The sequence below is a fragment of the Antedon bifida genome, chromosome 4 (assembly GCF_963402885.1).
Source record: "Antedon bifida chromosome 4, ecAntBifi1.1, whole genome shotgun sequence".
In the NCBI taxonomy this organism is placed as follows: domain Eukaryota; kingdom Metazoa; phylum Echinodermata; class Crinoidea; order Comatulida; family Antedonidae; genus Antedon; species Antedon bifida.
Genome location: NC_136229.1, coordinates 6,404,176 through 6,421,436, shown reverse-complemented (window position 1 = coordinate 6,421,436; position 17,261 = coordinate 6,404,176). Strand labels below are relative to the sequence as shown.

Sequence of the window (17,261 nt, the reverse complement as noted above, 5' to 3'; positions counted from 1 at the left end):
GTCAGCGATGATGACAATAATCAAACATCATTTCAGGCCTGGTTAGGCGTTCCACCTGCATTGAGAATTGCAATTATTCAAATCATTTATGGAATTGCTATTCTCACACTGCCCCAAACATCGGCCATCGGATACGATAACCAAGAATTGCCATTTGGCATTGACAATGCCATAATAAGTGGATATGCAAGAGATCTCCTTATTCTGGATGGACGTGTTTTTGGACGTAGAAACGGCGAACCTGACTCAATGGTAGCTCTTAACTGGATAAGAAAATGGTGCCTCCTGGAAGTTATCAATAATGTACCGGCAATTGGATACACACCAGATGCAAGTGACAGTAACATCCACACAACCAATGGACATTGCTCAAGTCTGTCTAGCCCACTGGCCTCATCACCAAGATGTAGCAATCACCTGAGCGACGAATCATTGTTCAGTAACACTTGGAACAAACAAGACTTCAAGACTTCTCCACCTTCGGAACACTGGATAAAACGCATGTCACTTGAAATCCGGATAATGGATGGAAACCTTAAAAACCATGTTCAATGTTTGCCATCTGATCTTCTGTATCCAGCAACGAAGGATAGTCACCAGGTAGGTTGAATTGAATTTGAAAGGTTCAACACTCCAATCAAAGGTTTTGACAGATAATCTTTAAATGTTTTTATGACAGAAAGAAACATTATAAAATAATGATTGCATACGTGTTTACCTTATAGATAGTACTTGGCACTGGTTCCTATGGTAAAGTTTTGCTTAATCGCTTTGGAGATTGTAATGGCAAACTTGTGGCTGTTAAGGCTATCATCACAACAACCAATAAGTCTAGAAAATTCAATCGATTCGCCGACAAGCTGGCAGTTTCCCTTGAAGCTAGAATAATGAAGGTGTTATCCCAAAAAAGCGACGTTTTTCCACGGGTGTATGGTGTTTGTGAAGCAGTTACCTCCGACACACAATGGGCCATTGTTATGGAATTTGTTGGCGACTCAACATCATTAAAATCAACATCATTGATGAAAGCTTTAGCATCTGGTTCACCACATATTACCACGATTGATTGTTTTCGCATTATTTTGGACATCGCAGAAGGAATCGAGGTACTTCAGATGAATGGCTTGATTCACAATGACCTGGCGACCCGGAATGTTCTTCTTTACAACAAGGGTCCTCGTATCTCTGCAAAAATTGTCGACTTTGGCTCAGCTTGCACCGCAGAAGCACCGTTTGATGTCTTCCAATTGAACAATACCGACAAAGCCGATGTCTTCGACCTAATGCAAGATCACCCGGAAAATGCACCAGAGCTGTATAACATCAACACACCACCGACCTTTGCCTCGGACATCTACAGTTTTGGTGTCATAATTGAAGGCATTGCCGCTAACAAAGCATTAATGCCGCTAATGGATATCAGTGGACCATGCCTTCATTCCAGACCAAACCAACGACCAGCCATCAAAGACTTAATTGATCATATTGAATTCGAATTTTTTAATTTCAAGAAGAATCAAAATTAGTATTGCTTTAAAACTTATGCTGTAATAATATATAATAATTGATCAACAAATAAATATGAGTATCTATTTTTACTGAAGAACGTGTTATGTATTATTTATCATATAGGCAAAATCTTGATACACAGCGTGACATATGTAGGCCTACCACATGTGACGACTTTACCATCTATCTATATAGTAACGCTACTAAATTTTTCGCGTATTTTATGTAGGTATCTCCTCCAAAATCACTGAACGGTAAACGTGACCATATTTGGCACACTGATGTTTATTGATGTAGGCCTACCGCACACGACGATAGGCTATGTCACTTTCTTTAATTTTTGAGGATAAACTCTAAAAAAGCAAAAAATAGCAGTAATTTGACATCTCATCGACTGTGTTACGTCACTGTATAAACTACGCAACCTCCTATGCTGTGCACCGCCATGCCCGGATCAGGGAGATGCATCTCCCTGCCCGGGTCTACAAATACCATGCCGAGGAACTTCATCCGAATTATTATTAAGGCAGCGCATAAAAACGGGTTACTGGTGACCACAATTTAATTACAAAAGTAGCAAGTAGGTAACAAATCTCCCATACAAACAAAATATTACTATTGCTTTAATTCTTTAGCCGATATATATTTTAAAGTAAAGAGATAATGTATAACAAATCAATGGCCGTAGTTCCGAATTTTATTCTTGATACAATTTATTTTAATTTTAATAATTTGTCAAAGTACTTTTATCAGAGTGAACTTTTATTATACTTGCCCATGCAAAGTATATAACCACATATTAAGGCAAAAAAAGGGTTATTGCTAGTTAATTGATTAAGATCATTTTAACAAAAATACAGTAATAATATGAAAACATGCAACAATAAGGCTTAGAAACGTTTACATTTTTAATTGAAAGGGGATGGAAATTGAAGACGGAGGTTTTCAAGACTTGTAATCAGCCAATATCATGGCGTGAACTTATTGTATTTAAGCAGCAAGACTCTGGAATTCTCTTCCCAACAGTCTGATGAGTTTGTGCAAAAGAACTAAACAAGAATATTTTTTACAAACAGTTTTATTATTGTTCTTTCTTCATTAAATGATGCTTTATTAATTGATATTCTATTTAATAATTTAAGAAATAATGATTTATTATAAATTGTTTTTGTTTAACAATCAGTAGTAAACATTTTGTGTAACGTAAATATAGTCCTTAAAGTCCTACTATAGTACGGTAATGCATATTTCGGGGTCACAGGCGTTACTCCCTATAGGCCGTAGTGAACCACGGGACCCACATGATACCCCAACATCTAGTAAACACCCAGCCGCCGACAAACGTAAGCGGCCTGATTACCAATTAAAACAATTCTTCATCTATAGGCCTACACACCATTCGCCAAAAATATTTACCATATCATGGATTGACAATGATAAATTGACAGCTAAAACGGAAAATTGTTTATTGAACAGGTCTTACATCTCTTAGATTCTCGTCTCGTTTGCGCATGCCCTGTCCGAGTTTCCAAATACTCATTTTTCAGCCGTAGAAAACATAAGTTTCCGTGTGATATGATGATACAGTTTCCCAAATGCGTCCGTCCTCTTGAATATAACTTCCTAAAGGCGCGGCGCGAAAAATGTGTTTCATTTTAATTCATTAATGATGTGACGTAATTTTTCTTGTTAATTTTCATGTCCAGTTTATCCTGTTTTTGTATACCTATACTTTTAAAATATTTAATATTTTTATCCGGCTTTGTTATCCACTTCTGTGTTGAGCCATTGGTCCACTGTTTCCTCTCAAATAAATAAAAACATATAAAAGAGTGACAACAAACACTATGTATATAGCTTTATACTGTAAATGGTTGTTCTTTATTTCGTAGAAACATTGACATTCAAATGTATGATTTATTGAAAGTATTGAAACATTGGATGGTCAAGCTAGCTACAGTATATTACATCACATAACATTACGACAAAAAGAATAAGCCTGTGAGTTAGCTAATCCCAATGAATAAAGCTTGGTTCCCACTAGAGACGCAACACAAAGAGGTATGCGCAACGCAAGCGAGTGACCAATGACAAAGCGACAGTTCGGATAACCATTATCCATTACATTGTGATTGGTAAAATTACTGGCGTTGCGCTTTCTATGTTCTCGCATTGCGTTGCGTCCTAGTTGGAACCAAGAAAAAATTAAATAGGGTACTATACACTACAGGGCATTCCCGAAAGGTAGGATGGGATGGAGTAATATCTAGTCAGGATTGGAAAACATAGTTGGACCGGAAGACACTTCCACTAATTAATAATCATACAATAATATGAATGCATATTAAATGCCAGCAGCAAGAATACAAAAGGATATTATAAAATTAAAATTTATCAAAAAATAGCACCATTTTTATATTGCATTGATAGTAACCTTGTCTCATTTCTTGCCTTATTTTTTTGTCTTCTAAGTCTAAGTTCCTAATCTAGTGGTTTAAAACAACACACTTCTCACAATTTCTTGTGTTTTCTAATCTAAGCTCTAAAAAAATACTACTTTTAAACACTTTTTCTATAAAAACAATTAAAAATCTGCACATTTAAAATTATTCAGCCATTTCGAGAAAGACATAATAAAATATATAGTTACAGTAGATAACAAAGTTTTTTTTTTCTTGGAAAAAAAAAGAAATTTGTCATCATTAAAAAGAGCTACAAATTATTAATATTATTAAAAATTATTTCATGAAAATCTTAATACAGGAATTCACATAACATTATACAATTCAACCATCTTAACTAATAAAAAAATAAAATATGTTTTAATTATGATAATTAAAAATAGATATGTCATTATTGTTATTAAGGTAGGCCTACTGTAATTTAGGCAGAGGTCTATCTTTTTTTAATAAGCTCATTGGGGTATAACCCAACCCTGGGGTAATGTTCCCACCCTATAAAAGCCCACTCTGGAATATAAGTCCACATTTAGGAATGTTCCTACAAAAACACAAATACTCCTACACTTCATTTTTTGGTCCTCAGAGGTACAACCCAAATTAAAAAATATACTAAATGCAAAGGAATACTTGAAGTATATGCTTTATAAAAAAAATAATAAAAGATTAAACTACAGTAGAACAACTAATAAAGATGTATTGTCCCCCCAAAAAATTAAGATTAATAAAATCAGACTTTGAATAGGCCATTTTTTAGGGAAAAAAAACCTGAAAAAATAATGTTTTACTTCAACCAAAAAAGTTACAGTTTTTTTTCAAGTAAATAATTTTTGTTTAGATCCAATTGTTGGTCAAAGTGAAAATGGCATATTCAACAACAAAAATGTAAAAAATAATATTTTTTCAGGGGGACAATATATCTTTAAGGGAACACTATTGTCCCCTTAGGGAACACTTTTGTCCCCTTAATAGGCGTGTCCTAAATGAGGGTTGCACTATAAATGTTATTAATCAAAACTTTTACATTAGGTAGTAAAAAATAATTTATATAAAAATAAATAAACATACTTATTTATTTAGCACCATAAAATATAAAAATGTGTTTATAACATATAACAATTATAGGAGTACTTTTATCAAATTAAATTTAAAGACCATTTATAAAACATAGAAATATACAGAAATCTGTCTATTGTCCAATTTGGGTAAATTTGCAGCACCATCAGATCTGATACAGTATACAATTATATATATTTTCATGCAAATTACACAAAAACATACCAAAGTTATAATTTAAGCAGTTATGCATTTAAAACCAATCTCAAATGACTATTATTTTTCTCTTGTTGTGAAAACTGGTTGGTAATAGCAAAATTATGATAATACCCAATTCACACATACAACACAAATGTAACAAATTGATACATGGATAATCTCCCAGGATAATCTTACAAATACCCTTTTCACATCTGCATAAATTGTTGCAACTTTGATCTCCCGATTTAATTTACATGTTTTCATACACCGAACCGAGAAATCTCGGAAGGAAAGCGTAGTTGCGAGCTATTTGATTACTATGATTGGTCAGTTTAATACCAGGGCAATACACGTGTGCGCAGTAAGAACTCGGAAAATCACGGAACAAAAACAGACCTCTCATCAGTGATTTTTTCACAGAGGTCCCCTGTGAAATCTTTGGAGATTTTCCACAAAATCGTATTGTACAAAAGGGTATACATTACAATGCTTTAACGCGCTAGTATTTTTTTTGCAGTATAAAGTAATATAAACGTAAAAAACTAGATACGCACATACGCGCATATACTGCTGTATTACATATGAGGTCTGTCAAAGATTTTACACGGATATAACACGGAAACGTTTTACGTACATATTTGTACAAATGTAACAATATGTTCCATTTTTGTGTGAATTGGGTATTGGATATTGAAGTTGGATTGGTTCAATTGTAAACACGGTAATTAAAGGAACCAGTGAAATTACACAAACTAACAGTAGTGTGGAGAAGGGTGTTCAAATGAACATTTCTACTCATTGAGTTATATATCGCTCTTTGAGGAGAAAGGCTATTGTCGTTTTATCCAGGTAAGCTACGCACGAAATAAACAGACAAAAATTTATCTTAAATTTCATGGTAGATATTAAACTTCCATTTCTGTGTTAGTTCCTCAATACATGTACTCATAACTGCTAGTAACGGTGAACTGCCTTTTACGTAACTCAAGCACAAGCCACTGCCTTTGTGTAACAACCAACCAGGCTAAATAAAAGAGATAAACAAGTATTTATAATAGTATGCAACAGTTTATAAAAAATAATAATATAAAGATATTAATCACATAGACATGGGAGATACTGTATTCACCAATTACAATTAAGTGATATATTTTCATACTAAGTCTCTATCCCTCTCCCCAGGTGCCGTATCTACGGATTGAACTTTCTGCTTCTCGCTTCGTCCACAGGTCCACTCCTAGATGTTTTACACTTTTTTCTGTTAACCACTCAATTACATCAACATTACTTCAATTCAATTCAATTCAAAACTCTTTAATCATCCCACACGGGGCAATTCAAATAAAAAGGTCTGGATTAAAATGTCACAATACACAGTACAATATAACAAGAGTCAAAGTTCAAGAATTTAAGAATCGGATGGCCACTGGCAAAAACGAATTCCTTTTCCGGTTTGTTCTGCATGCCGGGCATTGAATGCGACGCCCATGAGGCATGAGCTCGAAATCACTGAACAAGGCATGGTTAATATTTCTATTTCTGCCCCTTTTTGACAGTCGGCGGAGTATTTCACTTAATTCAATAAGTATTTCCATTAAATTATATTAATTTAAATAGGCGATTTTTATTTGAAGGGTGTTTCCCTCAGCCTCAGTGTGAATGGTGAATACGGACACTGTTTCTTGCAATTCTATGTCATGCTAGGGCATATTACACACCTGAGTGTATCTTTGCTATCTAATTGGTTAATCGTATCATGTGCCATTCAGTATTCGTTCTACCGCACAGTAAAAGTTCTATTAATGGTTCTATTAATGGTTCTATTGTATGTTCAGTTTTTCCATTTTGGAAATGTGGGCGGGTTAAAACTGCTCTACTCCATTTCATTTCATTTCATTTTATATGTGTTATATGATAACATCATAAATTACTGATATTACAAATAATACATTTTCCAGGATAGCCCAAAAAGCTTATTAGAACATAACAAAACCTGTGACAGTGACAGGCAATCCGATTGCTGCATTGTGAATGACCTATAACCTTCCATCTTGTCTTCATAAATAAACATTAATAATTTGACTTATATATATGTATAATAAACAAAAAGTTTTGAAATCACCTCTGAATGAATCCAAGATTGATGGCTACCCGATCTGGAGCATTCAGCTAGCCTAGGCTGTACCCCACTACGATACTTGCTAACAGGCACTTCAATACACAAGTTATTCCATTTAAGTTCACTACGAGAAGACAGGGTAAACACCTGGAACAAATACATTTTTAAAAATTAAAAAGATATTCTTAAATTTAAGTGACAAAACATTTTTTTGTGTATGTTAGAGATGCATGTGTTCTTTGTGGGAACCACCGATTGTTTGATCATCCTTCACAGAGTCGACAGCGTTTTGACTTGCATCACATGCATAGTCATTATTTTATTTTTTTAAAAGAGGTAAAAAAGACAAATTTAAGGGGAACCTGTTTAGACCCCATCTAAATCTGTGCCTATATTAATTGAGATTCAAAGGGAAGCAGGTGTATCCTTTGCCTTTTCAAATACTCTACCTGATTTAAACTGGCTTTATCACATTTATTTAAATACACAGATGAACCGATGGTGCGTGCATAGCTGTCCAAACAGAGATTTTGTGTTTTTTCTTTATTAAAAACCTGTAAAACAATACACAAATCATTATAATTATCTAACATATATTGCATTACATCATAAATTAGTATACTAACTATGTGATACTGATTACATTATATATTCACATTATATATTATATTAGACTTAATTAACTATATACTACATTGAATCTTTTTTAGTAGGCCTAATAATTCTTGTTAATCACTAATTCACAACTACAATTTTTAATGATCAAATATTTCTACGTACCTGTCCAAATGCTTTGATTCTGTTGGATGTTAGTAGCGGGTATGGGTAAACAGTTTTCAAATACCAATCAAAGTTCTTACATTGTAAGTCCTTCTTGAGTTTCTGGCTAGCAGTTAGACTACCGTATGATTTATCCTAAAAAAAGTAATTTATACTTTTAGCAAAGGAAAATATTTTTAAATAATCCTAATAACACACATTTTATGAAAATAACTGTTGTGATAACAAACAATTACCATATATCCTCGGGTATAATCCCACTTCAGGCATAATCCCACCCCATACCTTTCACTGGGTGTAGTCCCAGTATTGACTTTTGGTCTGGATGTACTGTAGGCTTCCCTCAGATGCTTACCTATCATTTTTATCCCGAACCAGGGTTTCGCCCAATTTTGTGTTCTAGGGGGTGGGACTATACTAGAGGATACGGTATATTTAAAAAAATTTATTTTAAGAGTATAGTAATATTCAGTATTGACCTTGATTGACCTTGGTAGAGTAAGCATAAATTTGTCTTTATAATTATCCATCCACAGCTGAGCCGTTCGCATCGAGTTTCGGATGAATCCCTCTTGCAACCCACTAGGGTAGGAATAATGTTGGACACCACGGAATAGATGGAAAATGCGTGAACACGGAACAACTTCTATACTGCCACCACACATCCATGTCTAAATAAAAATGAAAGAATTCATGCATGTTCAAACAATTATACATTGTTATGGCACAGGCCCATAGCCAGGAGCGTTTGGGGGTCCGAAGGCTGAACTGCCTTTTGCAAACTAGAGACTAGCGGCGAAAGTGATGGTAAATATTCCAAACTATAATGTAACCCATGACAACTTTTGCACCCCTTTTGTATAAAAAATTTTAAAAAGAAATCCTGGCTACAAAAAAAAAAATAAAATTTGTTTTTAATTAATATACAAATAATGAATGTTTATGAGTGCAATGGTAAAAATAATATGAAAAGGTCAAAGATGAAAGGTTTTTTTGAGTCTGTATCATCATGAAATTTAAACCACAGAGCAAAATAACAACTGGAGATCGCCATTGTTGTTGTTAAGGGAGGTCACATAGTTCCGGTCTTCCACCGACAAATAGTAATACATTGCACACTCGCTGGAGCAAGTGCAAAGCATTGTTGTTATACTGTCCGGTCTTCTGCCCATAAAAATATACTGCGCTCTATGAGCGTAAATATAGAGCACATATTTTTTATCATGTGACCCATAATTGTCCAATCAAATGACAGGAATTTATTTAGCCGTTATATAAAATGGATTACCCTGAATGAGAGCTCAATGTTTTCAGCACCCCAACCTTCCATTCCAGTATCAAACATGCCAATATGTTCAAAGAATTTCTTGTTCACTGCAAAAATACTTTCCATTATAACAGCAGTTCTGGAAAGAAAAAGATTACATAATGTAAACATAATCTCTATTAATAGATTTGTGAGATGGCATATTCAAGTGTGGTGTGGGTCTCTGGGGATCCCCTTCAAAGTAGACCTACAGTAGGGCCCATTCAGACTTATTTATTTACCCGGATAAGTTTGTTTAATGGGCTGATCTTACGTTTGGTGGGTAGGAACCAACTTACCCGGGTAAAGATCGTCGCGTCTCTCTAGATGACATACTGATTTTGCAATAATTTACATTCAAACCACACATCCCCCACCCCCTCTACAGCCTTCTTTAAGAAGAATTAAAAACAAACATATAGTATTATGAAATTGCATTCAATATGCAAATGAGCGATAAAGCCTCTTTTCCTGTTTCCACGCATTTTTCATCATGGTGATATTTGATTGGTCAATGAGTCACTTGGTACAGCCCGATAGGGCCCTTGAGAAAGTGACCTCCGATTTGTTTCTGCCTAGTTTTGTTCTAGGCCTACACATTGAATATAAATATATATACAGTATACATATTGCATACTTATTATTACTTGTAATACTTGCCATGTTCATGACATAAAACATACAAATACATAAAATTTGAATGTAGTCGTAGGCCCAAATTATATAGCATCAAAAGTAGTATTATTTTAAAAATAATTTTGATGTTGAAAATGTTTATAGTTGGTCGCTTTCTTGTAGATGCTTTAGTTGTATAATGTATTATTTTGTTTATATTCTGTGCACTGTTCAGGGTTGACCAACTAGTAGTATAGGTATTTAGGTCTTTCCTTGCCTTTTATATTTCATTTTGTCTTTTTTTGGTATTGAATATGGCAGAAATTTAATAAATAAACAAAAAAGTATTTGCTTAAATTTTAATCTTTATTTTCAAAATCTTATATGTTAGCGCCTGGGAATATTTGAGCAACGTATATATGATTATGTTAAGAAATGAATATGCCAAAATATGAATTGTGTTAAGAAATGAATATGTTTAAGAAAATTAATATGCTAAGAAATTAATATACGCTAAGTGAATGTGTTAAGAACTTAACATTTATAATAAGTTATGAATATTATGAAATGAATATATTTTTAGTAATAAAAAAAAAAAAACGTTGACGCTACAAAATAGTTTGTAAAATATAGAGTTTCATTAGGTTATATTTAATTGTCCTGAACTCTTATGATGGATTACCCTTATCATTGGCATAGAATGTTGTTACATGGCAAACAGACCAATGCGCTGATTCACATGAATAAATTACCAGTGTAAAACAGACTTGACTGTACTACAGTAACTGCAGTATAGCCTTCCAGATACCTGTCTAGTGTTTATCAAGGATATTCATACTTCCTGATAGCAATACAGTGTACTGTGTGATTAGAAATACTGGCAAAGGAAGTTACTGTTAAAATACAGGTCTTATTGTTACTAACAGTAAACCATACACTTAGTTAAAATGTGCTGCAAACAAATAAAATAAGGACTGGGTTGGAATGCGGTCTCAGTGCCATTTGTCATGTTTCAATCTTACTTTTTTTACAGGCCAACATGTATTATCTTTTATGTATATCAACAGGCCTCTCTACTGTATCTCCACATATGGCATTTGTACAGTATCATTGGCAAATTCTGTAATACAGTGTCACACATGCATCACATGTGATACTATGTGACAACATAGCATAAATACAGGCACAGATGATACATACAGTATGTTACATACAAATTATACATACACTACCAAGAATCAGGTCTCATAGTTATAACACTGGATGGAGTAGAATAGACATAACCAATAGGCTGTCAGGTATATACTCAGGGTACGCCAAAGGCTAGGTAAATGGGGTGTTTCACAAGCGGCAGTTGGAATTATCAATCGTGTTGTGATAGATCAAATTACTTGCACTACACTTACATCCTACTGTTGCGTACAAGTGGGAAGCAAGCTATAATCACTATAACGTAACGTAAGTGTGTTGACCAATGACAGGGGACAGTTCAAATAATCCATCAATTGCGATTGGACAACTCACTTACGTTACATCCTTGTGTTGCGTCTCTAGTGGCAACCAAGCATAACAGTTTAGTATTTGTATACATACGGATATGATACTGTAGTGTCCTTTTGTCGGTCTTTCAACTCGTCCAATCCCAACATCATCCATCTTGTGTCCAGGTTCCACTTAAAACCACCTCGTACTGGTTGACTTCTGAACTGCTCAAAAGTTTCAGTGTCAACTCTGTCAACGATCGGTGTCACTATAATGGTGCTGTTATGATTTAGACGGTCAACAAGTGGTTCTAACCTATATAAAGAATATTAATTTTGATATATTTATTATGCAAATTACAATGACAATATTAACCAAAGGGTTCCCCTATTAAATGGACACTTTATTGGGTCCTAAAGGTGTCCCGTTAATAGAGGCTCTATTGTACTAAAAATTATCCAACTCTGTAATCTCATGACAATCCCAGCATTAATTATGTGGATTTTTTCCAACTTGAAAAAATGAAATATAATTAATGTTGGGATTGTCATGAGATTACAACCGAGTTGGATAATTATATATATAATATAAACAATAAAAAGAGAATTTAAAATTCATTTTTTTAGACCTTTTTAAACTCCACCAAAGAGGTACAGGTTTTTGTTCCAGACACCAAGAGTAAAATGTTCCCAAATTCATAGGAAACTATCATTTTACAGATGATGTATAATATATAGATAGATGTATAACAGATATTTAAAAAATCCGATGTACCCACTGATTTTGGAACAGAAATCAATTTGTAGGCACTTGTGACTTTTAACTGTACAGCTGATTAGCCTAAAATAATAGAATAGGAACTATTTTAACTAGTCATATAGTTAATTATTAAGGCTATTGCACAGTACTCACCATTTAATTCCAACTTCACAGTACGGATCAACGAAGACAATAACATCCCCCTTAGCTGCACGGACTCCTTCCAACCGTGCTTTGGTCTGACCTTGTCTGGTTTGCATCCGCAGAACATTCACCTTAGCTTTCAATTTTTGGGGTAAAACCTTTAAATTTGTCAATAAATCGGCTGAAAGATATAAACATACTATAAATTATAGATTACTGAATACTAACTGTAAGTTAGTCCAGTGGCCGAGCAGTTAAGGCAGGGGCACCGCAAACCATAGCTATCTATATACAATCGGCACAGGTTCAAGACATTCCTCGACCATTGTTCTGGTGGTAGAACAAGTCTTCTCAGATAAGGACTTAAAACTGGAGGTCCAGTGTACACATCTGGCTCGTGTGCACTTTAAAGAACTCAGTCTATGGAAGAGTAGATGGTTACCCCGGTGTACTGGTCCATTCAGCTCCTGTCATTTTGGATAGACGAACGGGCGTTTGGTGGCAGCACTTGACACAGGGGGACCCTTAGGGGAGTAGAAAGTTAAGGTATTTGTCGTCCACACCTGTGCGCAATTCAGCTCAGTAGGCTGCAATTCACAGGTTATTCCCGGGGCATTCCACAGTATTTGGTCCGTGGGTTTAAAAATTTCATTTACTGATTTTGATGTAACTCTTGGCCATATCTTAAAGTAGACATGTTGAAGTTTATTAAATAACATTTTTTTTTTTTTCTGATATTGATTTTTTAAGTTATTGAATATTAAATATGAAAAAGTCATATTTGGCGTTACGGACATACATTTTTAATCCTATTTATTTCATAAACTATGCATCTTATTACTGTTTTTTCAACAGATATAGTTACTTTATGTCTCAATAATACATAATCAAGTATTTAATTAAAATTTTGTTGTTTATTAATTTCATACATCCATTTCAAATTCATAAATGTCCCGTCCGCGACGTTTTAGGCGGTTTTTTTACATTTATTTTAAAAGTAATGATGCAAAAATCTTGATATTTCATTTTCTCCTCCTGAGAAATATATCTCATTATATTATGAACAAATTTTTTGAAAATTTTAGATTTTGAAAATATATTGTTATGGACGGGACATTTTTGTTACGGACGGGACGTATCATTTAAATCCTAATTATTTCACAAACCATGCATCTTTTAAACATTTTTTTGCCAGATATAGTTACTCTATGTCCCTATTGTACATATTCAAGCATTTTATAACATATTTTGTTTATTAAATTTCATATATACATTTATTTCAAAATTCATAATTGTCCCATCCGCGACATTTTAATAGTAGTTTTATGGTGTTTTTTACATTTCAGTTAAAAGTATTGATACCACAATTTAATATTTTGTTTTCTCCTTTTAAAACTATATGCAATACATTATAAACAAATATTTTGAAACTTTTGGTGAAAATATCATATTCAAAAATATATTGATGACATTTTTCGTAGGCACGGGACAGACATTTTTGTTAAGGACGGGACATTTCATTTAAATCCTTTTTATTTCATAATAAAACCATGCATCTTGTTAACATTTTTGCCCATAAATATACTGCAGTTACTTTTTTTTCAAAGTAAGCTCCAATTATTCATAATATTAAAATTGTTTATTAATTTCATACTTGCATTTCAAAATTCATAATTGTTACTTCTGAGACATTTCGATTGGGGGTTTTTCCTCACTTGTGAAGTAATGGCTTTAAAATTGTTATTTAATTCCTAATTTTAAATCTTAATTTTCAACTCCCAAGGATATTAAATTGCAATAGATTTAAACAAGTTTTTTAAAACTTGTATTTTTTTATTAAAAAAACATTACTATCAAAATTTATTGAATGTTACAGATGGGACATTTTTTTTATGGATGTGATGACAATATTGTAAGAATTTAAAAAGTGTTTTTGTACTGTAGGCTGAGAAGTACTGTACAAAGGTGTTAACTGTTGTTTATTAATCACAAAACATTGTGGTCTGTATTTAAAACAACAACCCACAAAAGAACAATACCTAAATCCAAAACAACATGACCAGTATGAATGGGAGTATTGGGTGCGGTCATCGCTTTGTAGATTTCATTCTTTGAAGTAGGCCTACAGTTATTAAATCCAAGAAAGGATAGAAGGAAATTTCAGATGCAACTTGGATCCACTATTCACTAAAACAAATTCAGACGTCAAACGCCAACGCCAATTTTTAAAGATTCGCCTTAAATGTGTTAATATCTTGAAGTCTTGTTTAATATGCCAAGCATAACTTTTATATTAGTGTAAATAAATATTTTGATAACATTTTACAATATTGCTTCTCGTTATAACTCTTCGAATAATTAATTTTATAAATAATATTTCATATTTATGAATTTTAATATTTTCACTTGACATAAACTTTTAAACAGTGTTTCAAAGGTTGAATTATATTTTGACTTGTAAATAAAAGATTACATTGATGTAAAAAACTTATTTTTAAATTTTTTTAATAGCAAAATTATACAATTTTTTAACGTGGACAAAGTTGTCCTGTCCGCGACGTTAGAAATGTCCCATCCGTAACGACATATAAATCATATTTATTAATAAATTTTCAGTTCAATTTTTATAATTAACATTCAGTTATCTAAAACAACTATCTGGCAACATAATAATACAAAACAAATTTTAAAATCTCTTTTAAATGAGGAGAAATATTACAATACGTAAACCTTCTCAAAAGTCATGTCCATTTGCCGTCCCATCCGCGACGCATTCAATTTTCATAATAAAATTTTTTTTGTACAGTCTTTTTTCTTTTTTTGACTTTCATAATAAACATTGGCCATATATGTATACATTTATTCTACTTTGAATCTTGTATTCTTTTTTATTTCTAAGATATGTCTAGTTATATTCTCAAAAATGTCCCGTCCGTAACAAAAAAATACTGTGGAATGCCCCTCCCCCATTTACATTATAATTACAAACAGATTTTTTTTTATCCGGTTTCCACTCTGGGCATGCATATAATAATAACTAAACAGTGTAATAATAATTATACAGAGTGTATTTTAAAAGAAAGATTCTTACCATCGTCACTGAAGTCATCTATAAGAATAATCTCAAATAACAATTGGTCTGGCGTCCTATTTACAATGCTGTGGAGGAGTCGAGAGAGGACGGACCATACCGAGTTATGAACGACTATGATTACAGAGACTGGAGATAAAGGTGGTTTGTAATGCAGCGATCGACACCTAAAAGGATAACAATATAAAAATTGGTTAAGTGTAAGTCTAAACTAAAGCAATTTATAATATATACTGTATACTGTTTGAAGAGTCCATTATTAATTAAATACAAACATGTTTTGGTAAAAATATCATGCATCCTGTTTTTATTTTATACGAGTCTTATTTAAAAAAAAAAAAGAAATATACAGTACGTGGATGGAATTTCCCTACGGTGGGGTGTAGCTTTATTAGAAATATGTATAAACTTCGGCCGATTTGAATTTGATAACTAAAAAGTCCTTTTAATAACAATAATATTTTAATACTGACTGAATAATATATACTATTAACTTTAAGAATATCTAACTTTCAGAATGGACAAAATTGTATGTAAAATTAAAAAGTTAAATTTTACATTTTATATACAAGACCCCCACCAACCCCCAAAAAACATGATAATAAACTTACATTGGTTCCCTTGTATCTTTTACTGTTCTTTCAACCGAGACCAAATTACTAACAATCAAACTAAATCCGTGTAACTTTGCATCAGCTATTGATTTTTGTTTTTCTTTGCCTGTCAAATGCACAGGCCTTCCATCCTCTCCTGGTCCGGTCCTTGCGGGGTGAAGCCCGTGTTGCGGGAGTGCATTTTTCGGATCTATGTTATGACCCAAGCCTTCTGGAGGGCTAAGCCTCACGTTACCCCCTCGTAGCCGAACTTGTCTCGATTTCTTTAAAACGGCTTCATTACGATCGGGATCTTTGTGAGTAGCTACACCATCGTAAGTTTTTTCATTCTGTTGAAAAATACGATCTTTACCAACTGGTCCATTTTTATTTGCATAATTATTAACTTTTTCTAAGCGATGTCCTGCGATTTCTTCCGTCTTTTTCTTGTAGCTTTCACCGATAATATTGATTGGCTGTGCAGGCTTGTTATCAAAACTTAAGCGATCATGCTTAACCGCACTATTCTTATCAACCGCATTCTTATCTTCTGTAGATTTCGACCCATCATTACTACTACCTATATTGTTATCATAATAAACAAAATAAATGAAAGAAACTAGTGAAAACCAAACAATACCCCAAATTAGGACGGAAAACGGCTTCCACCTTGCCATGCTGGCAAACTCCCTACATGCTTCAGTGACCAAAAACAAGTCAACGTCATCAACACACACATTGGCGTGTGGATTTAAGTTCGTCCCTGGGAAGTGCTCAAGACAGGCGCAATGACAGTGAAGTTTATTGACATAAGCGGCTTTTAATCAAATAGGTGATTCCCCTAATGTGCAACTCATTTAACCTCACTACGGGATTGTCGCGTTGATGATATATTGAAATAAAAAGGATGTTTACATTATAAATCAGGGGAGTTCGGTATAATTTGTTTTTATTACATTTAAAAGAAAGATTTCCGAGTGACAGTAAACAGTCACAAGAGATAAATGACAATTTAGATGGCAAATGACATTTATTTACATCCGATGAAGACTATACATCAAGAAAGACAACACAAAACTATCACTATAGGCCTTATAGTTTTATAACTACCCAGTAATAATATATATATCAGAAAATATCCGCACAA

The 17,261-nt window shown here is 33.4% G+C and overlaps 1 protein-coding gene across 1 annotated transcript; it reads right to left on the bottom strand.

Moving 5' to 3' along the window:
* Positions 1-3,981: 3,981 nt before the first annotated feature.
* Positions 3,982-16,801, bottom strand: LOC144840557 (polypeptide N-acetylgalactosaminyltransferase 13-like). Its single transcript, XM_078696405.1, has 10 exons — positions 16,133-16,801; positions 15,522-15,688; positions 12,440-12,611; positions 11,639-11,842; positions 9,413-9,530; positions 8,604-8,795; positions 8,125-8,259; positions 7,794-7,898; positions 7,348-7,491; positions 3,982-6,249 (listed from the first exon to the last, which is right to left on the bottom strand). The coding sequence occupies exons 1-10, from the start codon at positions 16,789-16,791 to the stop codon at positions 6,112-6,114; spliced, it is 2,034 nt and encodes a 677-aa protein (XP_078552531.1). The 5' UTR covers positions 16,792-16,801; the 3' UTR covers positions 3,982-6,111.
* Positions 16,802-17,261: the final 460 nt, after the last annotated feature.